The sequence below is a fragment of the Agrilus planipennis genome, unplaced genomic scaffold, assembly GCF_000699045.2.
Source record: "Agrilus planipennis isolate EAB-ADULT unplaced genomic scaffold, Apla_2.0 scaffold87, whole genome shotgun sequence".
In the NCBI taxonomy this organism is placed as follows: domain Eukaryota; kingdom Metazoa; phylum Arthropoda; class Insecta; order Coleoptera; family Buprestidae; genus Agrilus; species Agrilus planipennis.
In genome coordinates this window covers 622778-638882 of record NW_020439134.1, presented here as the reverse complement: position 1 = coordinate 638882, position 16105 = coordinate 622778, and the positions used below count along the sequence as shown (strand labels likewise).

The following is a 16105-nucleotide window of genomic DNA, read 5'->3' as shown; positions in this document are numbered from 1 at the left end:
AAATGGCTTTTTTAGTAGGATTAGTACCATCCTCATTCTCAAAAAGGAATTTGTTACTGACACATATTTCTCAATCAAAAAGTTGTTCAAGTAGAATAATTAAGTGCATTTTTTATATAAGCATTGGTGTCATACAAACTAAAAGAAATCTGTTCGTTAGTCTAAATGTTGCCTAGCTGCAAATATTCGTTGACAACTGTAAAAAAATTGGAAGTGGTTCTCTTCGACCACTGAGGTTTCATCAACGAATTAAACATGAACTTGTATAATACCTAATCCATTACATTATTAACTAATGCAACTATTTTTAAGTAAATTGCCAAATGTGATTAAAAATATCAGAAAATTTATTCACATGAAAATCAAAAGAATGAACTAACGTAGTCTAAAATAACGAAGACAACCTCTGCATTTATGTGACACCATAGTAATAATTTGATTACGAGTGATAGCCGCAGGTAGAATGAGAAAGTCACTACGTGATGAAATAGTTATTCTGGTATCAGTAAACTTTTGTAACATAATTTTAATTTATAATTTGAAATGTATTTACATAAATTTCAATGTACTTGATTTTTAACATTGTTTGCATCATTGTCATCATTAATTTCAACAATTCTTAGACTTTTTGTACTTTCAATTATTTCATTGTGTTCTAAAAAAGATACAATATGCTTATGGTAACTAAAGTAAAAAATGAAAACGTTTGATTGAAATTTATCTAAGTATCGCGTAAAAATCGCATCGATCGTCTTAGCTGTATAGTTACAGATATACTGCTACAAGCATGTCGGTGACGCGAACGCATGAGATTTCACTCATCCAAAAAGCGTCTAACGCCCACAGCACACGGCCGCTGCGCGTGCGCCAGTCATGAACATGTCTGTGACGCGAACCTATAACATTTTCCACTACCAAAAAGTGCCCAACGTCGCTAAAGAAGTTTTCACTTCAACAAAAAGTTCAGCAACAAGTACATCAAAGGGCAATGACATGTTCGAGCCAATCTAGCACCTATAATCTTGCAACAGTGCAATGCTCGTCCACACACTTACCAGAAAAGAGGTTGCAAAACCACACCCTCCTTATTCCCCCGATCTTGCGCCTTGCGATTTTTGAAGTGAAAACTTTTTTAGCGACGTTGGGCACTTTTTGGTAGGGGGAAAATGTTATGGGTTCGCGTCACCGACATGCTCACGATTGGCGCACGCGCAGTGGCCGTGTGCTGTAGACGTGAGACGCCTTTTGGATGGGTGAAATCTCGTGTGTTGGTCTCACCGACATGCTTGTAGCAGTATATCTGTAACTATACAGCTACGACGATCGATGCGGTTTTTACGCGATACTTAGATAAATTTCAATCAAACATTTTCATTTTTTACTTTAGTTACCATAAGCCCATTGTACCTTTTTTAGAACACAGTGAAATCATTGAAAGTACAAAAAGTCTAAGTATTGTTGAAATGAATGATGACAATGATGCAAACAATGTTAAAAATCAGGTACATTGAAATTTATGTAAATATTTGAATAATAAAAAACTATATAAACATGCATATAATTGTTGCTCGGAGTGTCAACAGATGTGAAAACCAGATTGATGTTGATAATTTTTATTCAAACATTGTGAAATTTCAAATACTAAAAGTTCTAAGTTTTCACCTCTATCGGCAGTCCCTATAACTGCCAATTTGTATATAGATAGACACATGCATACTGCCGCTACTTTGAGAAATAATTATTAAAAAAAACAAAGCAAAATACTGTTTATACAATATCTTTTTTAATTACGACATCAATTAAATATATTTGTACTATAAGCAATAATTGTAACATCCCATCAAGTTAAAAACATTTCTTGATAAATAAGATTATTTCGAAATTCTTAAAAAAAAAACTTCATTCACATTTATCATCGGTTGTAAAATATCCTAATTTTCTTACATTACACCCCATTATAAAGCTTAAAAGTTTTCCATTTGTTTTTTTATTTTGGAAGAAAAAAGCAATTTTATACACTCTTAAAAAAATTACATTTCCTTAATAATTCCTTAAAAAATATAAATAGATTATAAATAATAAATGGCTTCCAAACCCTAAAACTTGTACTTAATAAAAATTTAAAATCATTTGTCCTCTCTTGTAGAAACTAAAAATTTGAACACAAAAACATCACAAGTAAATATTTAGTCATGTACAAAAACGTACACCGTCTTATATAAATCATACATACATATATTCATGTACATAATTCTGTAAAATAATTCAATAAAAGTTCACTATATGTTAATACATATAAATTCTCAATAGCTATAAATATATACAATGATTTATACCGCAAGAAACACTTGCAGAAGCACTATTTTTCAGACGCAGTTTTTCTAAAATAGAAGTTAAAAACATCAAATAAATTATTTTCTTCCTGAAATTAACATCAGACAATTTATAGTATTCCACTGAACTAAAGTTTAACGAATGCCCGTGTACAAGCTCAACACAGATCGGGTTTCCTTCTGAGACCGCGCTTTACTGAAGACGTTCCAAAATCTTAGCGTTTCGTCTCCCGCTCCGGTCACTATCGCTTCTCCGTCAGGGGACAGGGCCAAGTAAAGTACGCGATATGAATGACCTGTCAGTTTCGCAACTTGTGTTAAACTCGGATATTTCCATACTAGGATTTGGTTTTGAGAATAACCATGCGTGGAAACTAGTTCCGAACTGTGTTTTGACCATGCCAAATTACATACTTGTGATCCTGAAAAAAAAATGCAATACATTTTTGATAAAAACATTAACTTCAGTTAAAAACTAGATGAATCTCTAATTAAACAAATTAGGTACGTAATACATATACTGTTGAGCAGGTTTCATTATTTCTAACCGACTTTATAAAAAGGAAGTTTCCCAATTCGACTTTTAGTGGCAGTAAAACAGACTAGTATGCCGTGACGTCAAATAACATGAGGTTCTCTTATGCCGTCATGTCTCCCCACTTCCCTCCTGTTCTCGACCTTCATGTGTGCGCATGCGTGTACTATACGCTTCTTTTCAGAATTATTGTTTTTGAAACGACATTGTTAAGTGCTTAATATCTCATTATTGGTTTTTATTAATTATAAATTCTACTATCAATTCTAACGTTTCACATCTGCCAAGCGTCCAGTGACAGTCAACTTTTTTTGTGAAAGTTACGCGTTCTTTTTTTGCCAATTTGTAACGGATTTTAATAATTCTTTTTTTGTTGAGTATGTTATATCTCATGGAGGTCCATTTAAATAAGAAGAAAAAATTCCACCTCCAAGAGTGGAATGATATTTGAAGAAAATAACGCAACTTCGTCACTTTGGTTTAACTTAAACTTGTGCATGCAGGCAAAGTGTTGAAGTCGGTTTTTATACATCTGTATATTTAGATTATTTCACAATTGCGTCATAATTATTATAATTGTTTTCTAACAACTTCAACCGAACAAATACTCAAAGAAAATTGTATAATGTAAAAATCAACCTATATAGGGGCAAAGGTTTTTTTATTTATGTGAAGCCAACAACCTACGTTTCGCACTCGATTACAAAATTCACGATAAAGGAATTGCATAAAATTACATTGAACCTACCAGTATCAACACACTGCATGGGTTGTCCCGTTAACGTATTCCAGAATCGGATACAGCGGTCAGCTGTTCCACCTCCGGACGCTAAAAGGCCATGATGATGTGGGGACCAAGCAATAGCTTTGACGGCGGCACAGTGATCTGTATACGTTTGTACGGGAGATAAGGACTGCATGTTCCAGACATACAGACGATTATCGTTGCCGCCAGATGCCAAATACTGATTATCAGGGGACCACTTTAATCCGCACACTTCTTGCCGATGACCTACAAGCCGACGTTCGGGGACAGTACCTATAGAAATGAGGGAATTATGAATTATATATTTCAATAGAAAACTATATAATTCTAACGTAGAAAAATGCATTTTTTATTGAAAAGGACTAGGTACATACAGTTAACAAAATCTAAATCAAGATTAAATATCTTAAAATGTTGTATTTACCTGGCGTCCTCGTATCTCTTTGAAGAATAAGTCTGTCCCTACTACCCGAACTAAGCACGTCTCCATTCCATGCCAGGGCTCCGACTCTTGCCGAGTGTCCCACAAGCTTATTTACTTGTTTATTGACTGCAACGTCCCATACAGTAACATAGCCGTGATGCGTACCGACCGCAACTAGATGGCCTCGCTCACTCCACGCAACCGAAGTTACTGCATTTCCATCCGATGAAAGATCACATAATCTTGTTACCTTTAAAAATTTTTTAGAGTTTAAAGTGTTACGTATTTAGCAAAAAAAAGTGGTGTCGAAAATCTACAATTTGTAAGATAAAACAAAATACAAAAACAGCTTTTATTCTCTAAAGCTGTAGATCAAGAAAAGCATTAAAGAGTTCCGAGTATTCAAAATAGAAGTAAAATTTTAGAGGTAGTTTCTTGATCAACAGAATAAAAAATTTGTTGTCAGTGATGAACAAAAAACAAATTACTTCATTAACAAATATGTGAAAATTATAAAAAAAGTTACGGCCCATGAGGGATAGTTACAACACAGAACCTACCTACGCTTTAGAAAAGTGATTTGGAATTCACTTTTTAAAAATTTCAAAAAAAATTATTTTATTATTTGACCTTTTAAATTTGATTACAACTATTAATTAGCACTAGAATATGTAGTACCTAATATTAATGAACATACCTGACTAGTGCATGCAGACCACAGATAAACACAACTTCCAAGACCTACACTAAGAACGTTCTGTATTGACCAGTCAACAAGGTTAAGGTAGAAGTCGTCTTGTAGCTCAGGTGCATCTAAGACTTTAAAAGGAATCCGTGAAATCTTTCGAGTAGCCTTATGTGGTGATCTCAATAATCTTTGGCTGCTCAAACTCAAGGGGGATAATGAGTACGGACTTGATTTGACAGGGGTTCTTTCATTCTGGAATAAAAACAACAAACTGTTAATTCAATAGAAACTTTTGTTACATTTGCACTTATTTAATGATATATACTTTCTATAATTCGTTTGCATTTTGTACTAATTCTAAACAATCATGTACAGCTTTTTTCGGTTCTTTTTAAAAACGCATTTTGTTTTTGTNATAAAAATAATAGATTTATAGATAACTCAATGATACTTTAACATTCTCTGACAACGATCTATCCACATCTACCTTAACTTATCTATGACCTTAACTAACTAAACATCATAGATACTAAGCATCGTTTTATAAGCTGAGCCATGCCGTGGTGTATGGAGTTTCAGTGATATCAATTGTCATGTGATTGTTATGTAGTGTCAATAATATACAGTCAGTTTAATAGTTGCCCAAGTGTATTGCACATAATTTTTGTAATATTTATTATTTTTTATGTTTATCTACGGTTATTTCTGAATATATTAATAGACGTGCCTTAGCCGTATGTCATTGTAATAATTTCTTGGCTGGAAAAGTGAGAGAGATGGCGTATGGTTTCGGACTAGTGCTATCTCTTTCATGACACGCTTACGCACTATCGTGAAAGAGATGGATATTGTCCGAAACTTCATTCTATCTCTTTCTTTTAATGTACCATAATTCTGACCGCTAAGGCATGTCCATTAGTAAACGTCGATGATCATAGCCACGCTGACATAGAACAAATTTGACATGAAATTTGACTTTGACAGATGTGACGGATAAAGAGAATCTCTCGTGACAAAAATGAAAAGTAACTAAAAGCCAGACTGAATTGCTAATTTTTATTTAACATATATTTTATTTGTAGTTATAGCAAAAATTAAAAATTTTCAAATAAAATGTGAAAATGTAATCAGTGACAACAGATTCTAAATGTAATCTACAGTAGAGTGAATGGCCCCATGTGTTCGCAACTATTAATAAAATTCTGATTCATGTTTGTCTGTGAATCATACTTTTTTGCAATTTTCATTATAAAAGAGGTTGAAGAAGTCATGTCACTAAAACAAGGTCAAGAAACTCATCATTCTTATATGGATGGAATTAGAGTAAAGATTTCAGAAAATTATAAGCCGCCCCCACGTATTAATCCCGTTACCGCGTATACTCAAAGAATTTTAAACAAGAAACATATTCAAGATAATTTATCAACATATGATTTTACTTTAGAAACAAATATAAAGGAAAAAGTAAAGGAACTTAAGATTGCAAGGCAGCAAATAAGAAAGGAAAAGAAAATAAGATATGAAAATGCTAAGGAAGAAAGACAAAGACGATTAGAACAGACTGAGCAAGAAAAGAAGAGGCTAGAATCAGAAGAAAAAGAAATATTTATTGGTGCTAATAATTCTAGTGTAAGTAGTAAATTCCATGAGAATGTATCTAAAATTTTACCATACAATACATCAAATTCTGTTAATACATTTAATGATATTTCTCATAATAATTTTCCAACAATAACAACAAGGCCAACTTATTCACATATTTTAACACCTATACCATTAAAAGAACCCATTTGCTCTACAGTAACTAGCAAATTAAATGATAAAAGTCCTTTGAATATTTCTGATTTTGAAGCAGACAATTCTAGTCCATTTGATAATGTTGAATTAAAAACAATAAATGACCTCGAAGAATTAGCACAGGTACTGAAGAATGATGAGTCTATTAATAGACTAAATGTGAATCCATATATTCAAATGCCTCAATATGGACATTATACACCAGTTAATACAGTTTCATCGATACCGGAACCTTCCACAAGCTATTCTATGCCTAATTATAACATAAGCAGTCATCCTAGTTTTGTAACATCTGAATCATCTCAAATGGCTTATCAACAGAAACTCCCATATAGTACTGCCAATGGTTTTTATTATCAACCTTTAACTTTGGAATATGATTACAATAAAGTAAGTTCTTATGAAATACCCCAAGCGACTTCATATACATATTCTAAGACTGGTACGAGTATTACTGACAGTAAACAGAGCAATACCAGTGTCAGTGCAAGTTACAAAAGTGTACCAGATATAATGAAGGCTCTACAAGATGAACTTAGTAATGTACGTATGAGCAACACAAATATTAATAGAATCAGTTGTCCTGAGTCAGTTACACGGAATGTACAGACTACTGAATTAAGCAGAAAACAAAAGAATACAGAAGAAGAAGAAGAAAAAGATGAAGTTTTCTTGTCTTTACCAGCAAATTTAAAAGCTTTTTCACATAACATCAGTTCAATGGGATTTCCACTATCCAGGGTCGCAAAGGTGGTTGTTGCTGTTGGAGAAGACCAGAAAAAGGTATAATCTCAATCTTTTTAAATAAACCAGATAGTAGTTTTGCCAAGTAACCAGGTACTGGAGACCCAATATTAGCCTTGCCGGGCATATTTATACATGGTAGTTTTTGCTCTCCTATCGGGCATCCCTAACGCATTTAAACTTTGATGTCATACTGTTTAATGCCTTTTGTGATTAAGTATGTTTAACTTATATATCAATTCCTTTTTGTGATTGCTAATTCGCTCGGATTTTCATTTAATTCCATTTTTACATCTTTCAAAATGTGATCAATAATCATTGTTAATAGTTCCTAAATATTTATGTAATCTGCTGCTGAATCCTCTGGTAAATCGCAGCTCTTTGAATCGTCTCATCGCCGTCTGGATGCTAACCTTTCCATAAGTTCTGAGGAGTACCAAACTATTCTCAACCTTACATCATCCAATCATGTAGATACAGATTCAGTTTCCCTCTTCTTTTATTATTAACATACGTCATCCTTCGATGAGGATATAACCTGTTCCTGGACATGACCTAGGCATTCGATAGTGCCCCCCTTGATATCCTGTTAATAAGAGCGAAAATATTTAGCATAGGTGGTAAGTTGTTGCAGTGCCTAGGTGGAGCTCTTAAGATTCTACTACTCAGTGCTATTTCCTTTAGTGTGCCACAAGCACTTTGGTTCGCTGTTATTTACTTTGTTTACCTTCTGAACTTCTGTCTTCTCGAACCCTATTATACTCAGACAAAGGCAAAGTCTACTCGTTATCCGACTGTAATAACCTTCTGTAACGCCTGATAAAAATTGATGAGTGGTGCTCTGACTGTGGATTAAAGCTTTATGATCAAAAATTCAGTCAAAACATGTTACAATGGTAGAACCAGGCTGCTGTGCAACTATGCATTGTGGTCCTCGATGTTGAATAGAGTCTAATCGCTTTCGGCTCTAGCTGTAATACCGGACTCCAATTTAACCTTTACTAAACATATTAACCCAATTACATCCACGTTCCTTAAACCCCTTAGATGCACCCAAAGGTCCACCTGTGATTTTAGAATTCTGAATCATTAATATTTAATTCTTCCGCACCCTCCATATGATTCACGATTAGTCGTCTGAACCCCTTGCATGTAATATAGAATCTCTCAACTTGAGAGTGTTCTTTGTAGAGCATTCAGTTATGCTGTGTAGATTTTCACTTTCCATCAATAATTTACATATCTACTTCGATTACTTTTTCATTTTCAAATCAAAATATGCACACAACTGTCCTTTCTTTTCTCCTCCAGAAACCTCATCTCACCCTCCTCATCAAACTGTGACGTATTTATACTGTGGCAGAACACTCATACATCACAAACTATACATTTCATTTTCCCACACTCCTCATGCGAAGGATTTGGAACATCATTATTCCCAGCACCAACAGCAACACCTTAAAAAATAACTTACATATCATTCTCTTAACCCAGTAATCTTGACACTCTTTAATTCGCTTAGTGTTTCATTTTGGCAATAAGGAGAATTTCTTATGGGTAACTGTAATGTTCATAAATTAAACTTATCTGTTATTATTATAATGCGGATGTTGTGCACGGTGGAATCATCCTATTTTTGTATCTAAGTAATTGGGTCTCTTAGCCGTTGATTTTTAGATAAATAAATAAAGTGAATTTGGAAAATGATGAACAATCTTCTACAAATTTAAAGTATTAAAACTTAAACTTTAAAAATTACCTTACAATTTAATTTGTGTTTTTTTGATTTGCTTGTACTAATTATTTTATTAAAAAATTAGTTACTAATTGATTTTATTTTGTAGGTAATTGAACATTTATTAGCAATGTCGGAATTGTTAGATCTGGGTTTTCCAGAAAGTGAAGTGTCAAAAGCCCTGTTAAAAAGTGATAATGATAGAGACAAAGCACTGGATATTTTAATTTCGTAGCACACCTGCATTGTCCCTTCTCGTTATTCCTTTATTGTATGAAGTAAGAGTATTTATTGCATTTACTAGTATTATTGGAATACAAGAAATATATATTCTTGATCAACAAAAAGTAACATTTAATTTGTTGATTCTTTTACATTCCAATTACCACCAGGTGTGCTTGGTTGTAGCTCAATTTCATGTTATTTACGTAATAAAATTAAAACATTTGCTGTGTCAGATGTGCAAAATAAAAATAAAACTTGTATTTTTATTTGCTATGATTGCTATAGTCATGTTAGAATACGTAACAAATTTACAAGAGGGAGATGCAAAAAATTATCAATACAAATTGAAAATGCATTACACTTGACATTAAGTGCTGCTGTTTTTACAAATGCGTGATGATCAACGTTACATGTACATAATAATGTGTTGTAATTTGATTATACAATGTATTACTTATTAATTTTTAAAACTGAACAATTTAAAATGTGATTTTTTTTGTGATATGGGGAACTAAATTACTAACAGGCTGTTTTATTCCAAAAAACGGTCTTCAACGAATACGTGATGATTAAATAAAGTATATGAGGCGCTTAAGATAGTTTATCACAGAATTCTATCAATCTGTGTGCCTCTATCATTTCTATTGTCTGATCCAAAAGAACCGTTTATTACTCTATCTTTGCCTTCAGTTATTACTGCGTTAAAGTATCTTACAATTATTAGATTTTCCTGACTTCATTAAACTTAACACATCTTCGAAATCTTCACTACAAGTAAAAGTAGGCGTATATACCTGCATTACTATTTCAAATTTAACTTGATCATAACTTTGCTATCGTTTTTCCGTAAATAACTTTCTGTGCTCTATCTTTCTTTCCTACGCATTACCATTCCTACCCCGGAATGACCTTCCAAAGTCTTCATTCCAAAAAAGTCTCCGACTTCTGGCAAAGGAACTTCATTAATCTTATTATATTTAACTCTAGCATATCGACCTCAATTATTAAAGTTTCTATCTTCTTTGCTCCCCTCATGGTTCCAACCTTCCACGCTCCGACTCGTTAAATGTTGTAAGTATTGTTAGCCCTAATCTTATTTTATGCTCAGAATGGCTGAGTCCTTCTGACGCCGTCGTTTGTTTTGACGAGTTGTAGGGATACCATAATGTGGTTATTTTTTGTTGCCCTCTGCATCGCAGTATTGCACATTAGAAACCCAATTTCAGAAAAATAGAGGGTTCAATATTTGTGGTATTAACATGAGGCATTTCAAAGTAAGCGAGAATGGATCTCACGTATAACTTTTTATACAACTTTGTTGAAAAATAATTACTGAGGCATTTCTGTTATAAATACAAATAGCTATTGATGGATATTAAATTATTCAAAACTTAAATTTTTGCAACTCCTTCAATCACGTAGTATTGTAACGATTGCTTGATATCATCAATACTATTTTAATAAAATGAAAAATTCATAATTATTTTTATTTTGTTGTGGTATTGTTAAGCTTGATTATAGTATTCCTAATGTTATTTACTTTCTAATCTGTGATCTTGCTTTAAATTCGTTTGAGATTGAAATCCTTAGAAATAGTTCCTAATTTGCAGAATAATAAAAGTATTTTAAAAAAATGGTTTTCTCTTAATATTTAAACAGTCGTATTTTCGTGCCAAATTGCTAATTAGTAATTGATTGAAGATACAAACCTATTAATTATCATAAAATAACTGGATATAATAAAAAGCCTTTCCCTTCATGCTCTTATATATTTCCAAATGGAAACAAAATATACTAATAAAGTAAATGCAAATTAAGATCTGAAGATTTAAAAGTTAACAAAAGATTTTGCAAAAAGTTTACCAACCAATTAATTTTTATTTTTATATAAATAAAATAATCGGTTTTTATTTATATTTACCTTACAATTGGGCGGCTGGTCTTTACCACGATATTTCTATTTAATGTGAATTTCATACAAATAGACAACGATGACCTTTCTATGGGTATTTTCTTGCCCCCAAGAAGAAGTATCAGACTACGCAGTGCGTATACGCGGAAGAGGAAGCTCTTCTAACCTCGTGCAAAGTAAGCGATAGCCACGCGGATCTGCGCATCATTTTTCATTCATACTAGCGCTCAGGAAGTCGCTAATTGTTCCAGCCGCGCTCATAAAAACCCGGCCATGATTGACAGTTTGTTTTACTTGTACCTATTGTCAGTGTTGTGAAATGAAAAAGGAAATAGTGAATGTTGTCTGTTCGTATCGTATCCTTATGATCCTACATATATCCATCAAAGAAATTAGTAGAAAATAAATAAACGAATTAAAAAAAAGTATTTATCGATCACGTATGGAAAACGGGTTACCAGTCCAAAACGACTTAGACGATATCACGACAATCGGCTAATATCTAAATAAAAATAATGTAGAATTGCAGTACTCGTTTTTAACCTTCTTCTTTATAATACACCTATTGCTATAAATCATATCTTAGAAAACGATTGAGGCAGTATATGATCATATTTCAATTACAGCAGAGGGTTACGTCTGTCCCATCATAGTTAATATAATTTTCAGATCTTGAAAGTGCTAATAGTGCTTATTTCCCGAAAGGACGTCAAAGGTTTTATCTCCAATGTTTGTAAATTACATGGTAGTAGCTTTTTCAGATAGTTTCGGAGAAGAAATAAGCTGAAATAAGGAATTTTACATTTTTCGTCAGCAATGTACCAAAACCACCAAAAATTAAACCACAGTCCCTAAATGCAACAATTTTTGAAGGGAAAACTTCTTTAGCGACGTTGGGCACTTTTTGGCAGGGGAAAATGTACTGGGTTTGCGTCACCGACATGCTCACGACTGGGCACCCGCAGCAGCCGTATGCTGTAGGCGTTAGACGCTTTTTGGATGGGTGAAATCTCGTACGTTCGCGTCACCGACATGCTTGTAGCAGTATATCTGTAGCTATACAGCTACGACGATCGATGCGGTTTTTACGTGATACTTAGATAAATTTCAATCAAACGTTTTCATTTCTTACTTTAGTTACCATAAGCCTATTGTATCTTTTTTAGAACACAATGAAATAATTGAAAGTACAAAAAGTGAAAGTACTGTTAAAATTAATGATGACAATGATGCAAACAATGTTAAAAATCAAGTACATTGAAATTTATGTAAATATTTGAATAATAAAAAAACTATATAAACATGCATATAATTGTTGCTCGGAGTGTCAACAGATGTGAAAACCAGATTGATGTTGATAATTTTTATTCAAACATTGTGAAATTTCAAATACTAAAAGTTCTAAGTTTTCACCTCTATCGGCAGTCCCTATAACTGCCAATTTGTATATAGATAGACACATGCATACTGCCGCTACTTTGAGAAATAATTATTAAAAAAAACAAAGCAAAATACTGTTTATACAATATCTTTTTTAATTACGACATCAATTAAATTGAAATTTATGAAAATATTTGAATAATAAAAAACTATATAAACATGCATATAATTGTTGCTCGGAGTGTCAACAGATGTGAAAACCAGATTGATGTTGATAATTTTTATTCAAACATTGTGAAATTTCAAATACTAAAAGTTCTAAGTTTTCACCTCTATCGGCAGTCCCTATAACTGCCAATTTGTATATAGATAGACACATGCATACTGCCGCTACTTTGAGAAATAATTATTAAAAAAAACAAAGCAAAATACTGTTTATACAATATCTTTTTTAATTACGACATCAATTAAATATATTTGTACTATAAGCAATAATTGTAACATCCCATCAAGTTAAAAACATTTCTTGATAAATAAGATTATTTCGAAATTCTTAAAAAAAAAACTTCATTCACATTTATCATCGGTTGTAAAATATCCTAATTTTCTTACATTACACCCCATTATAAAGCTTAAAAGTTTTCCATTTGTTTTTTTATTTTGGAAGAAAAAAGCAATTTTATACACTCTTAAAAAAATTACATTTCCTTAATAATTCCTTAAAAAATATAAATAGATTATAAATAATAAATGGCTTCCAAACCCTAAAACTTGTACTTAATAAAAATTTAAAATCATTTGTCCTCTCTTGTAGAAACTAAAAATTTGAACACAAAAACATCACAAGTAAATATTTAGTCATGTACAAAAACGTACACCGTCTTATATAAATCATACATACATATATTCATGTACATAATTCTGTAAAATAATTCAATAAAAGTTCACTATATGTTAATACATATAAATTCTCAATAGCTATAAATATATACAATGATTTATACCGCAAGAAACACTTGCAGAAGCACTATTTTTCAGACGCAGTTTTTCTAAAATAGAAGTTAAAAACATCAAATAAATTATTTTCTTCCTGAAATTAACATCAGACAATTTATAGTATTCCACTGAACTAAAGTTTAACGAATGCCCGTGTACAAGCTCAACACAGATCGGGTTTCCTTCTGAGACCGCGCTTTACTGAAGACGTTCCAAAATCTTAGCGTTTCGTCTCCCGCTCCGGTCACTATCGCTTCTCCGTCAGGGGACAGGGCCAAGTAAAGTACGCGATATGAATGACCTGTCAGTTTCGCAACTTGTGTTAAACTCGGATATTTCCATACTAGGATTTGGTTTTGAGAATAACCATGCGTGGAAACTAGTTCCGAACTGTGTTTTGACCATGCCAAATTACATACTTGTGATCCTGAAAAAAAAATGCAATACATTTTTGATAAAAACATTAACTTCAGTTAAAAACTAGATGAATCTCTAATTAAACAAATTAGGTACGTAATACATATACTGTTGAGCAGGTTTCATTATTTCTAACCGACTTTATAAAAAGGAAGTTTCCCAATTCGACTTTTAGTGGCAGTAAAACAGACTAGTATGCCGTGACGTCAAATAACATGAGGTTCTCTTATGCCGTCATGTCTCCCCACTTCCCTCCTGTTCTCGACCTTCATGTGTGCGCATGCGTGTACTATACGCTTCTTTTCAGAATTATTGTTTTTGAAACGACATTGTTAAGTGCTTAATATCTCATTATTGGTTTTTATTAATTATAAATTCTACTATCAATTCTAACGTTTCACATCTGCCAAGCGTCCAGTGACAGTCAACTTTTTTTGTGAAAGTTACGCGTTCTTTTTTTGCCAATTTGTAACGGATTTTAATAATTCTTTTTTTGTTGAGTATGTTATATCTCATGGAGGTCCATTTAAATAAGAAGAAAAAATTCCACCTCCAAGAGTGGAATGATATTTGAAGAAAATAACGCAACTTCGTCACTTTGGTTTAACTTAAACTTGTGCATGCAGGCAAAGTGTTGAAGTCGGTTTTTATACATCTGTATATTTAGATTATTTCACAATTGCGTCATAATTATTATAATTGTTTTCTAACAACTTCAACCGAACAAATACTCAAAGAAAATTGTATAATGTAAAAATCAACCTATATAGGGGCAAAGGTTTTTTTATTTATGTGAAGCCAACAACCTACGTTTCGCACTCGATTACAAAATTCACGATAAAGGAATTGCATAAAATTACATTGAACCTACCAGTATCAACACACTGCATGGGTTGTCCCGTTAACGTATTCCAGAATCGGATACAGCGGTCAGCTGTTCCACCTCCGGACGCTAAAAGGCCATGATGATGTGGGGACCAAGCAATAGCTTTGACGGCGGCACAGTGATCTGTATACGTTTGTACGGGAGATAAGGACTGCATGTTCCAGACATACAGACGATTATCGTTGCCGCCAGATGCCAAATACTGATTATCAGGGGACCACTTTAATCCGCACACTTCTTGCCGATGACCTACAAGCCGACGTTCGGGGACAGTACCTATAGAAATGAGGGAATTATGAATTATATATTTCAATAGAAAACTATATAATTCTAACGTAGAAAAATGCATTTTTTATTGAAAAGGACTAGGTACATACAGTTAACAAAATCTAAATCAAGATTAAATATCTTAAAATGTTGTATTTACCTGGCGTCCTCGTATCTCTTTGAAGAATAAGTCTGTCCCTACTACCCGAACTAAGCACGTCTCCATTCCATGCCAGGGCTCCGACTCTTGCCGAGTGTCCCACAAGCTTATTTACTTGTTTATTGACTGCAACGTCCCATACAGTAACATAGCCGTGATGCGTACCGACCGCAACTAGATGGCCTCGCTCACTCCACGCAACCGAAGTTACTGCATTTCCATCCGATGAAAGATCACATAATCTTGTTACCTTTAAAAATTTTTTAGAGTTTAAAGTGTTACGTATTTAGCAAAAAAAAGTGGTGTCGAAAATCTACAATTTGTAAGATAAAACAAAATACAAAAACAGCTTTTATTCTCTAAAGCTGTAGATCAAGAAAAGCATTAAAGAGTNTTTAAAAAATTGTAATTTTACACGTCATTTTATGGAGATTCGTTAACCGAACAGATTAAATTTATTTTTATTAACAGAAAAAAAGCTACCAGAAATTTCAAACTTTTATAATAAGTAACTTGAACTCTGGAGAATCACTTTAGCATAAGGTTATTCAAATTCACTAAATGGTTATCTAGGAAAAAATGAAAAATTAGCTGAAAATCTCGTTTTTACTTGATAATATTTATAATTGTCTGAAATAAATGTAATTTTAAAGTTTTAATTATTATTTAAACATATTAAAAAGTTTTGCGCTCATTATTAATAAAGATTGAAACTAAATCTTTTTTTGTTGAAATCAAGACATATTCACTGCCAAGTCTGTTAAAAATTTTCCATATTATTCGTTATTTCTTATTTTATTCAAAGTTTTTGGTCAAATTCCAAATTTTCTCTCAAACCGT

The 16105-nt window shown here is 32.7% G+C and overlaps 3 protein-coding genes across 4 annotated transcripts in view; 1 reads left to right on the top strand and 2 right to left on the bottom strand.

The window, feature by feature from the left end:
* Positions 1 to 2089: 2089 nt before the first annotated feature.
* The window catches only part of LOC108737629 (fizzy-related protein homolog), a 45803-nt gene continuing 31787 nt past the window's right edge, over positions 2090 to 16105 (bottom strand). The window contains exons 2-5 of the mRNA XM_018470577.2: positions 4756 to 4998; positions 4059 to 4308; positions 3617 to 3907; positions 2090 to 2755 (exon numbers count right to left, since the gene is read on the bottom strand). Coding sequence (XP_018326079.1) covers positions 2469 to 2755; positions 3617 to 3907; positions 4059 to 4308; positions 4756 to 4998 — 1071 coding nt within the window. The 3' untranslated portion in view covers positions 2090 to 2468. The remainder of the gene's footprint in view (positions 2756 to 3616; positions 3908 to 4058; positions 4309 to 4755; positions 4999 to 16105) is intronic.
* Positions 5667 to 9520, top strand: LOC108737627 (myosin-M heavy chain). Of its 2 annotated transcripts, XM_018470576.1 has the most exons (3): positions 5667 to 5771; positions 5829 to 7326; positions 9132 to 9520. In XM_018470576.1, exons 2-3 carry the CDS (start codon positions 5956 to 5958, stop codon positions 9255 to 9257), a joined length of 1497 nt encoding a protein of 498 aa, XP_018326078.1. In that variant the 5' UTR covers positions 5667 to 5771; positions 5829 to 5955; the 3' UTR covers positions 9258 to 9520. The 2 variants fall into 2 exon arrangements, with proteins under 2 accessions (XP_018326078.1, XP_018326077.1); XM_018470575.1 differs by lacking the exon at positions 5667 to 5771 and having other exon boundaries at positions 5778 to 7326.
* LOC112905405 (fizzy-related protein homolog) lies at positions 13297 to 15548 on the bottom strand (the record flags this gene model as incomplete). The annotated part of the gene is made up of 3 exons (XM_025977770.1): positions 13297 to 13962; positions 14824 to 15114; positions 15266 to 15548. Coding segments are annotated over 3 exons (861 nt in total), but the record flags the coding sequence as incomplete, so codon positions are not given.

Excerpts from the sequence above, each read along its gene's own strand:
- LOC108737627 (XM_018470576.1), top strand. The coding sequence starts at position 5,956 with ATGTTTGTCTGTGAATCATACTTTTTTGCAATTTTCATTATAAAAGAG. Across the intron at positions 7,327-9,131 it reads TTGGAGAAGACCAGAAAAAG|GTAATTGAACATTTATTAGC; the intron begins GTATAATCTCAA and ends TTTATTTTGTAG.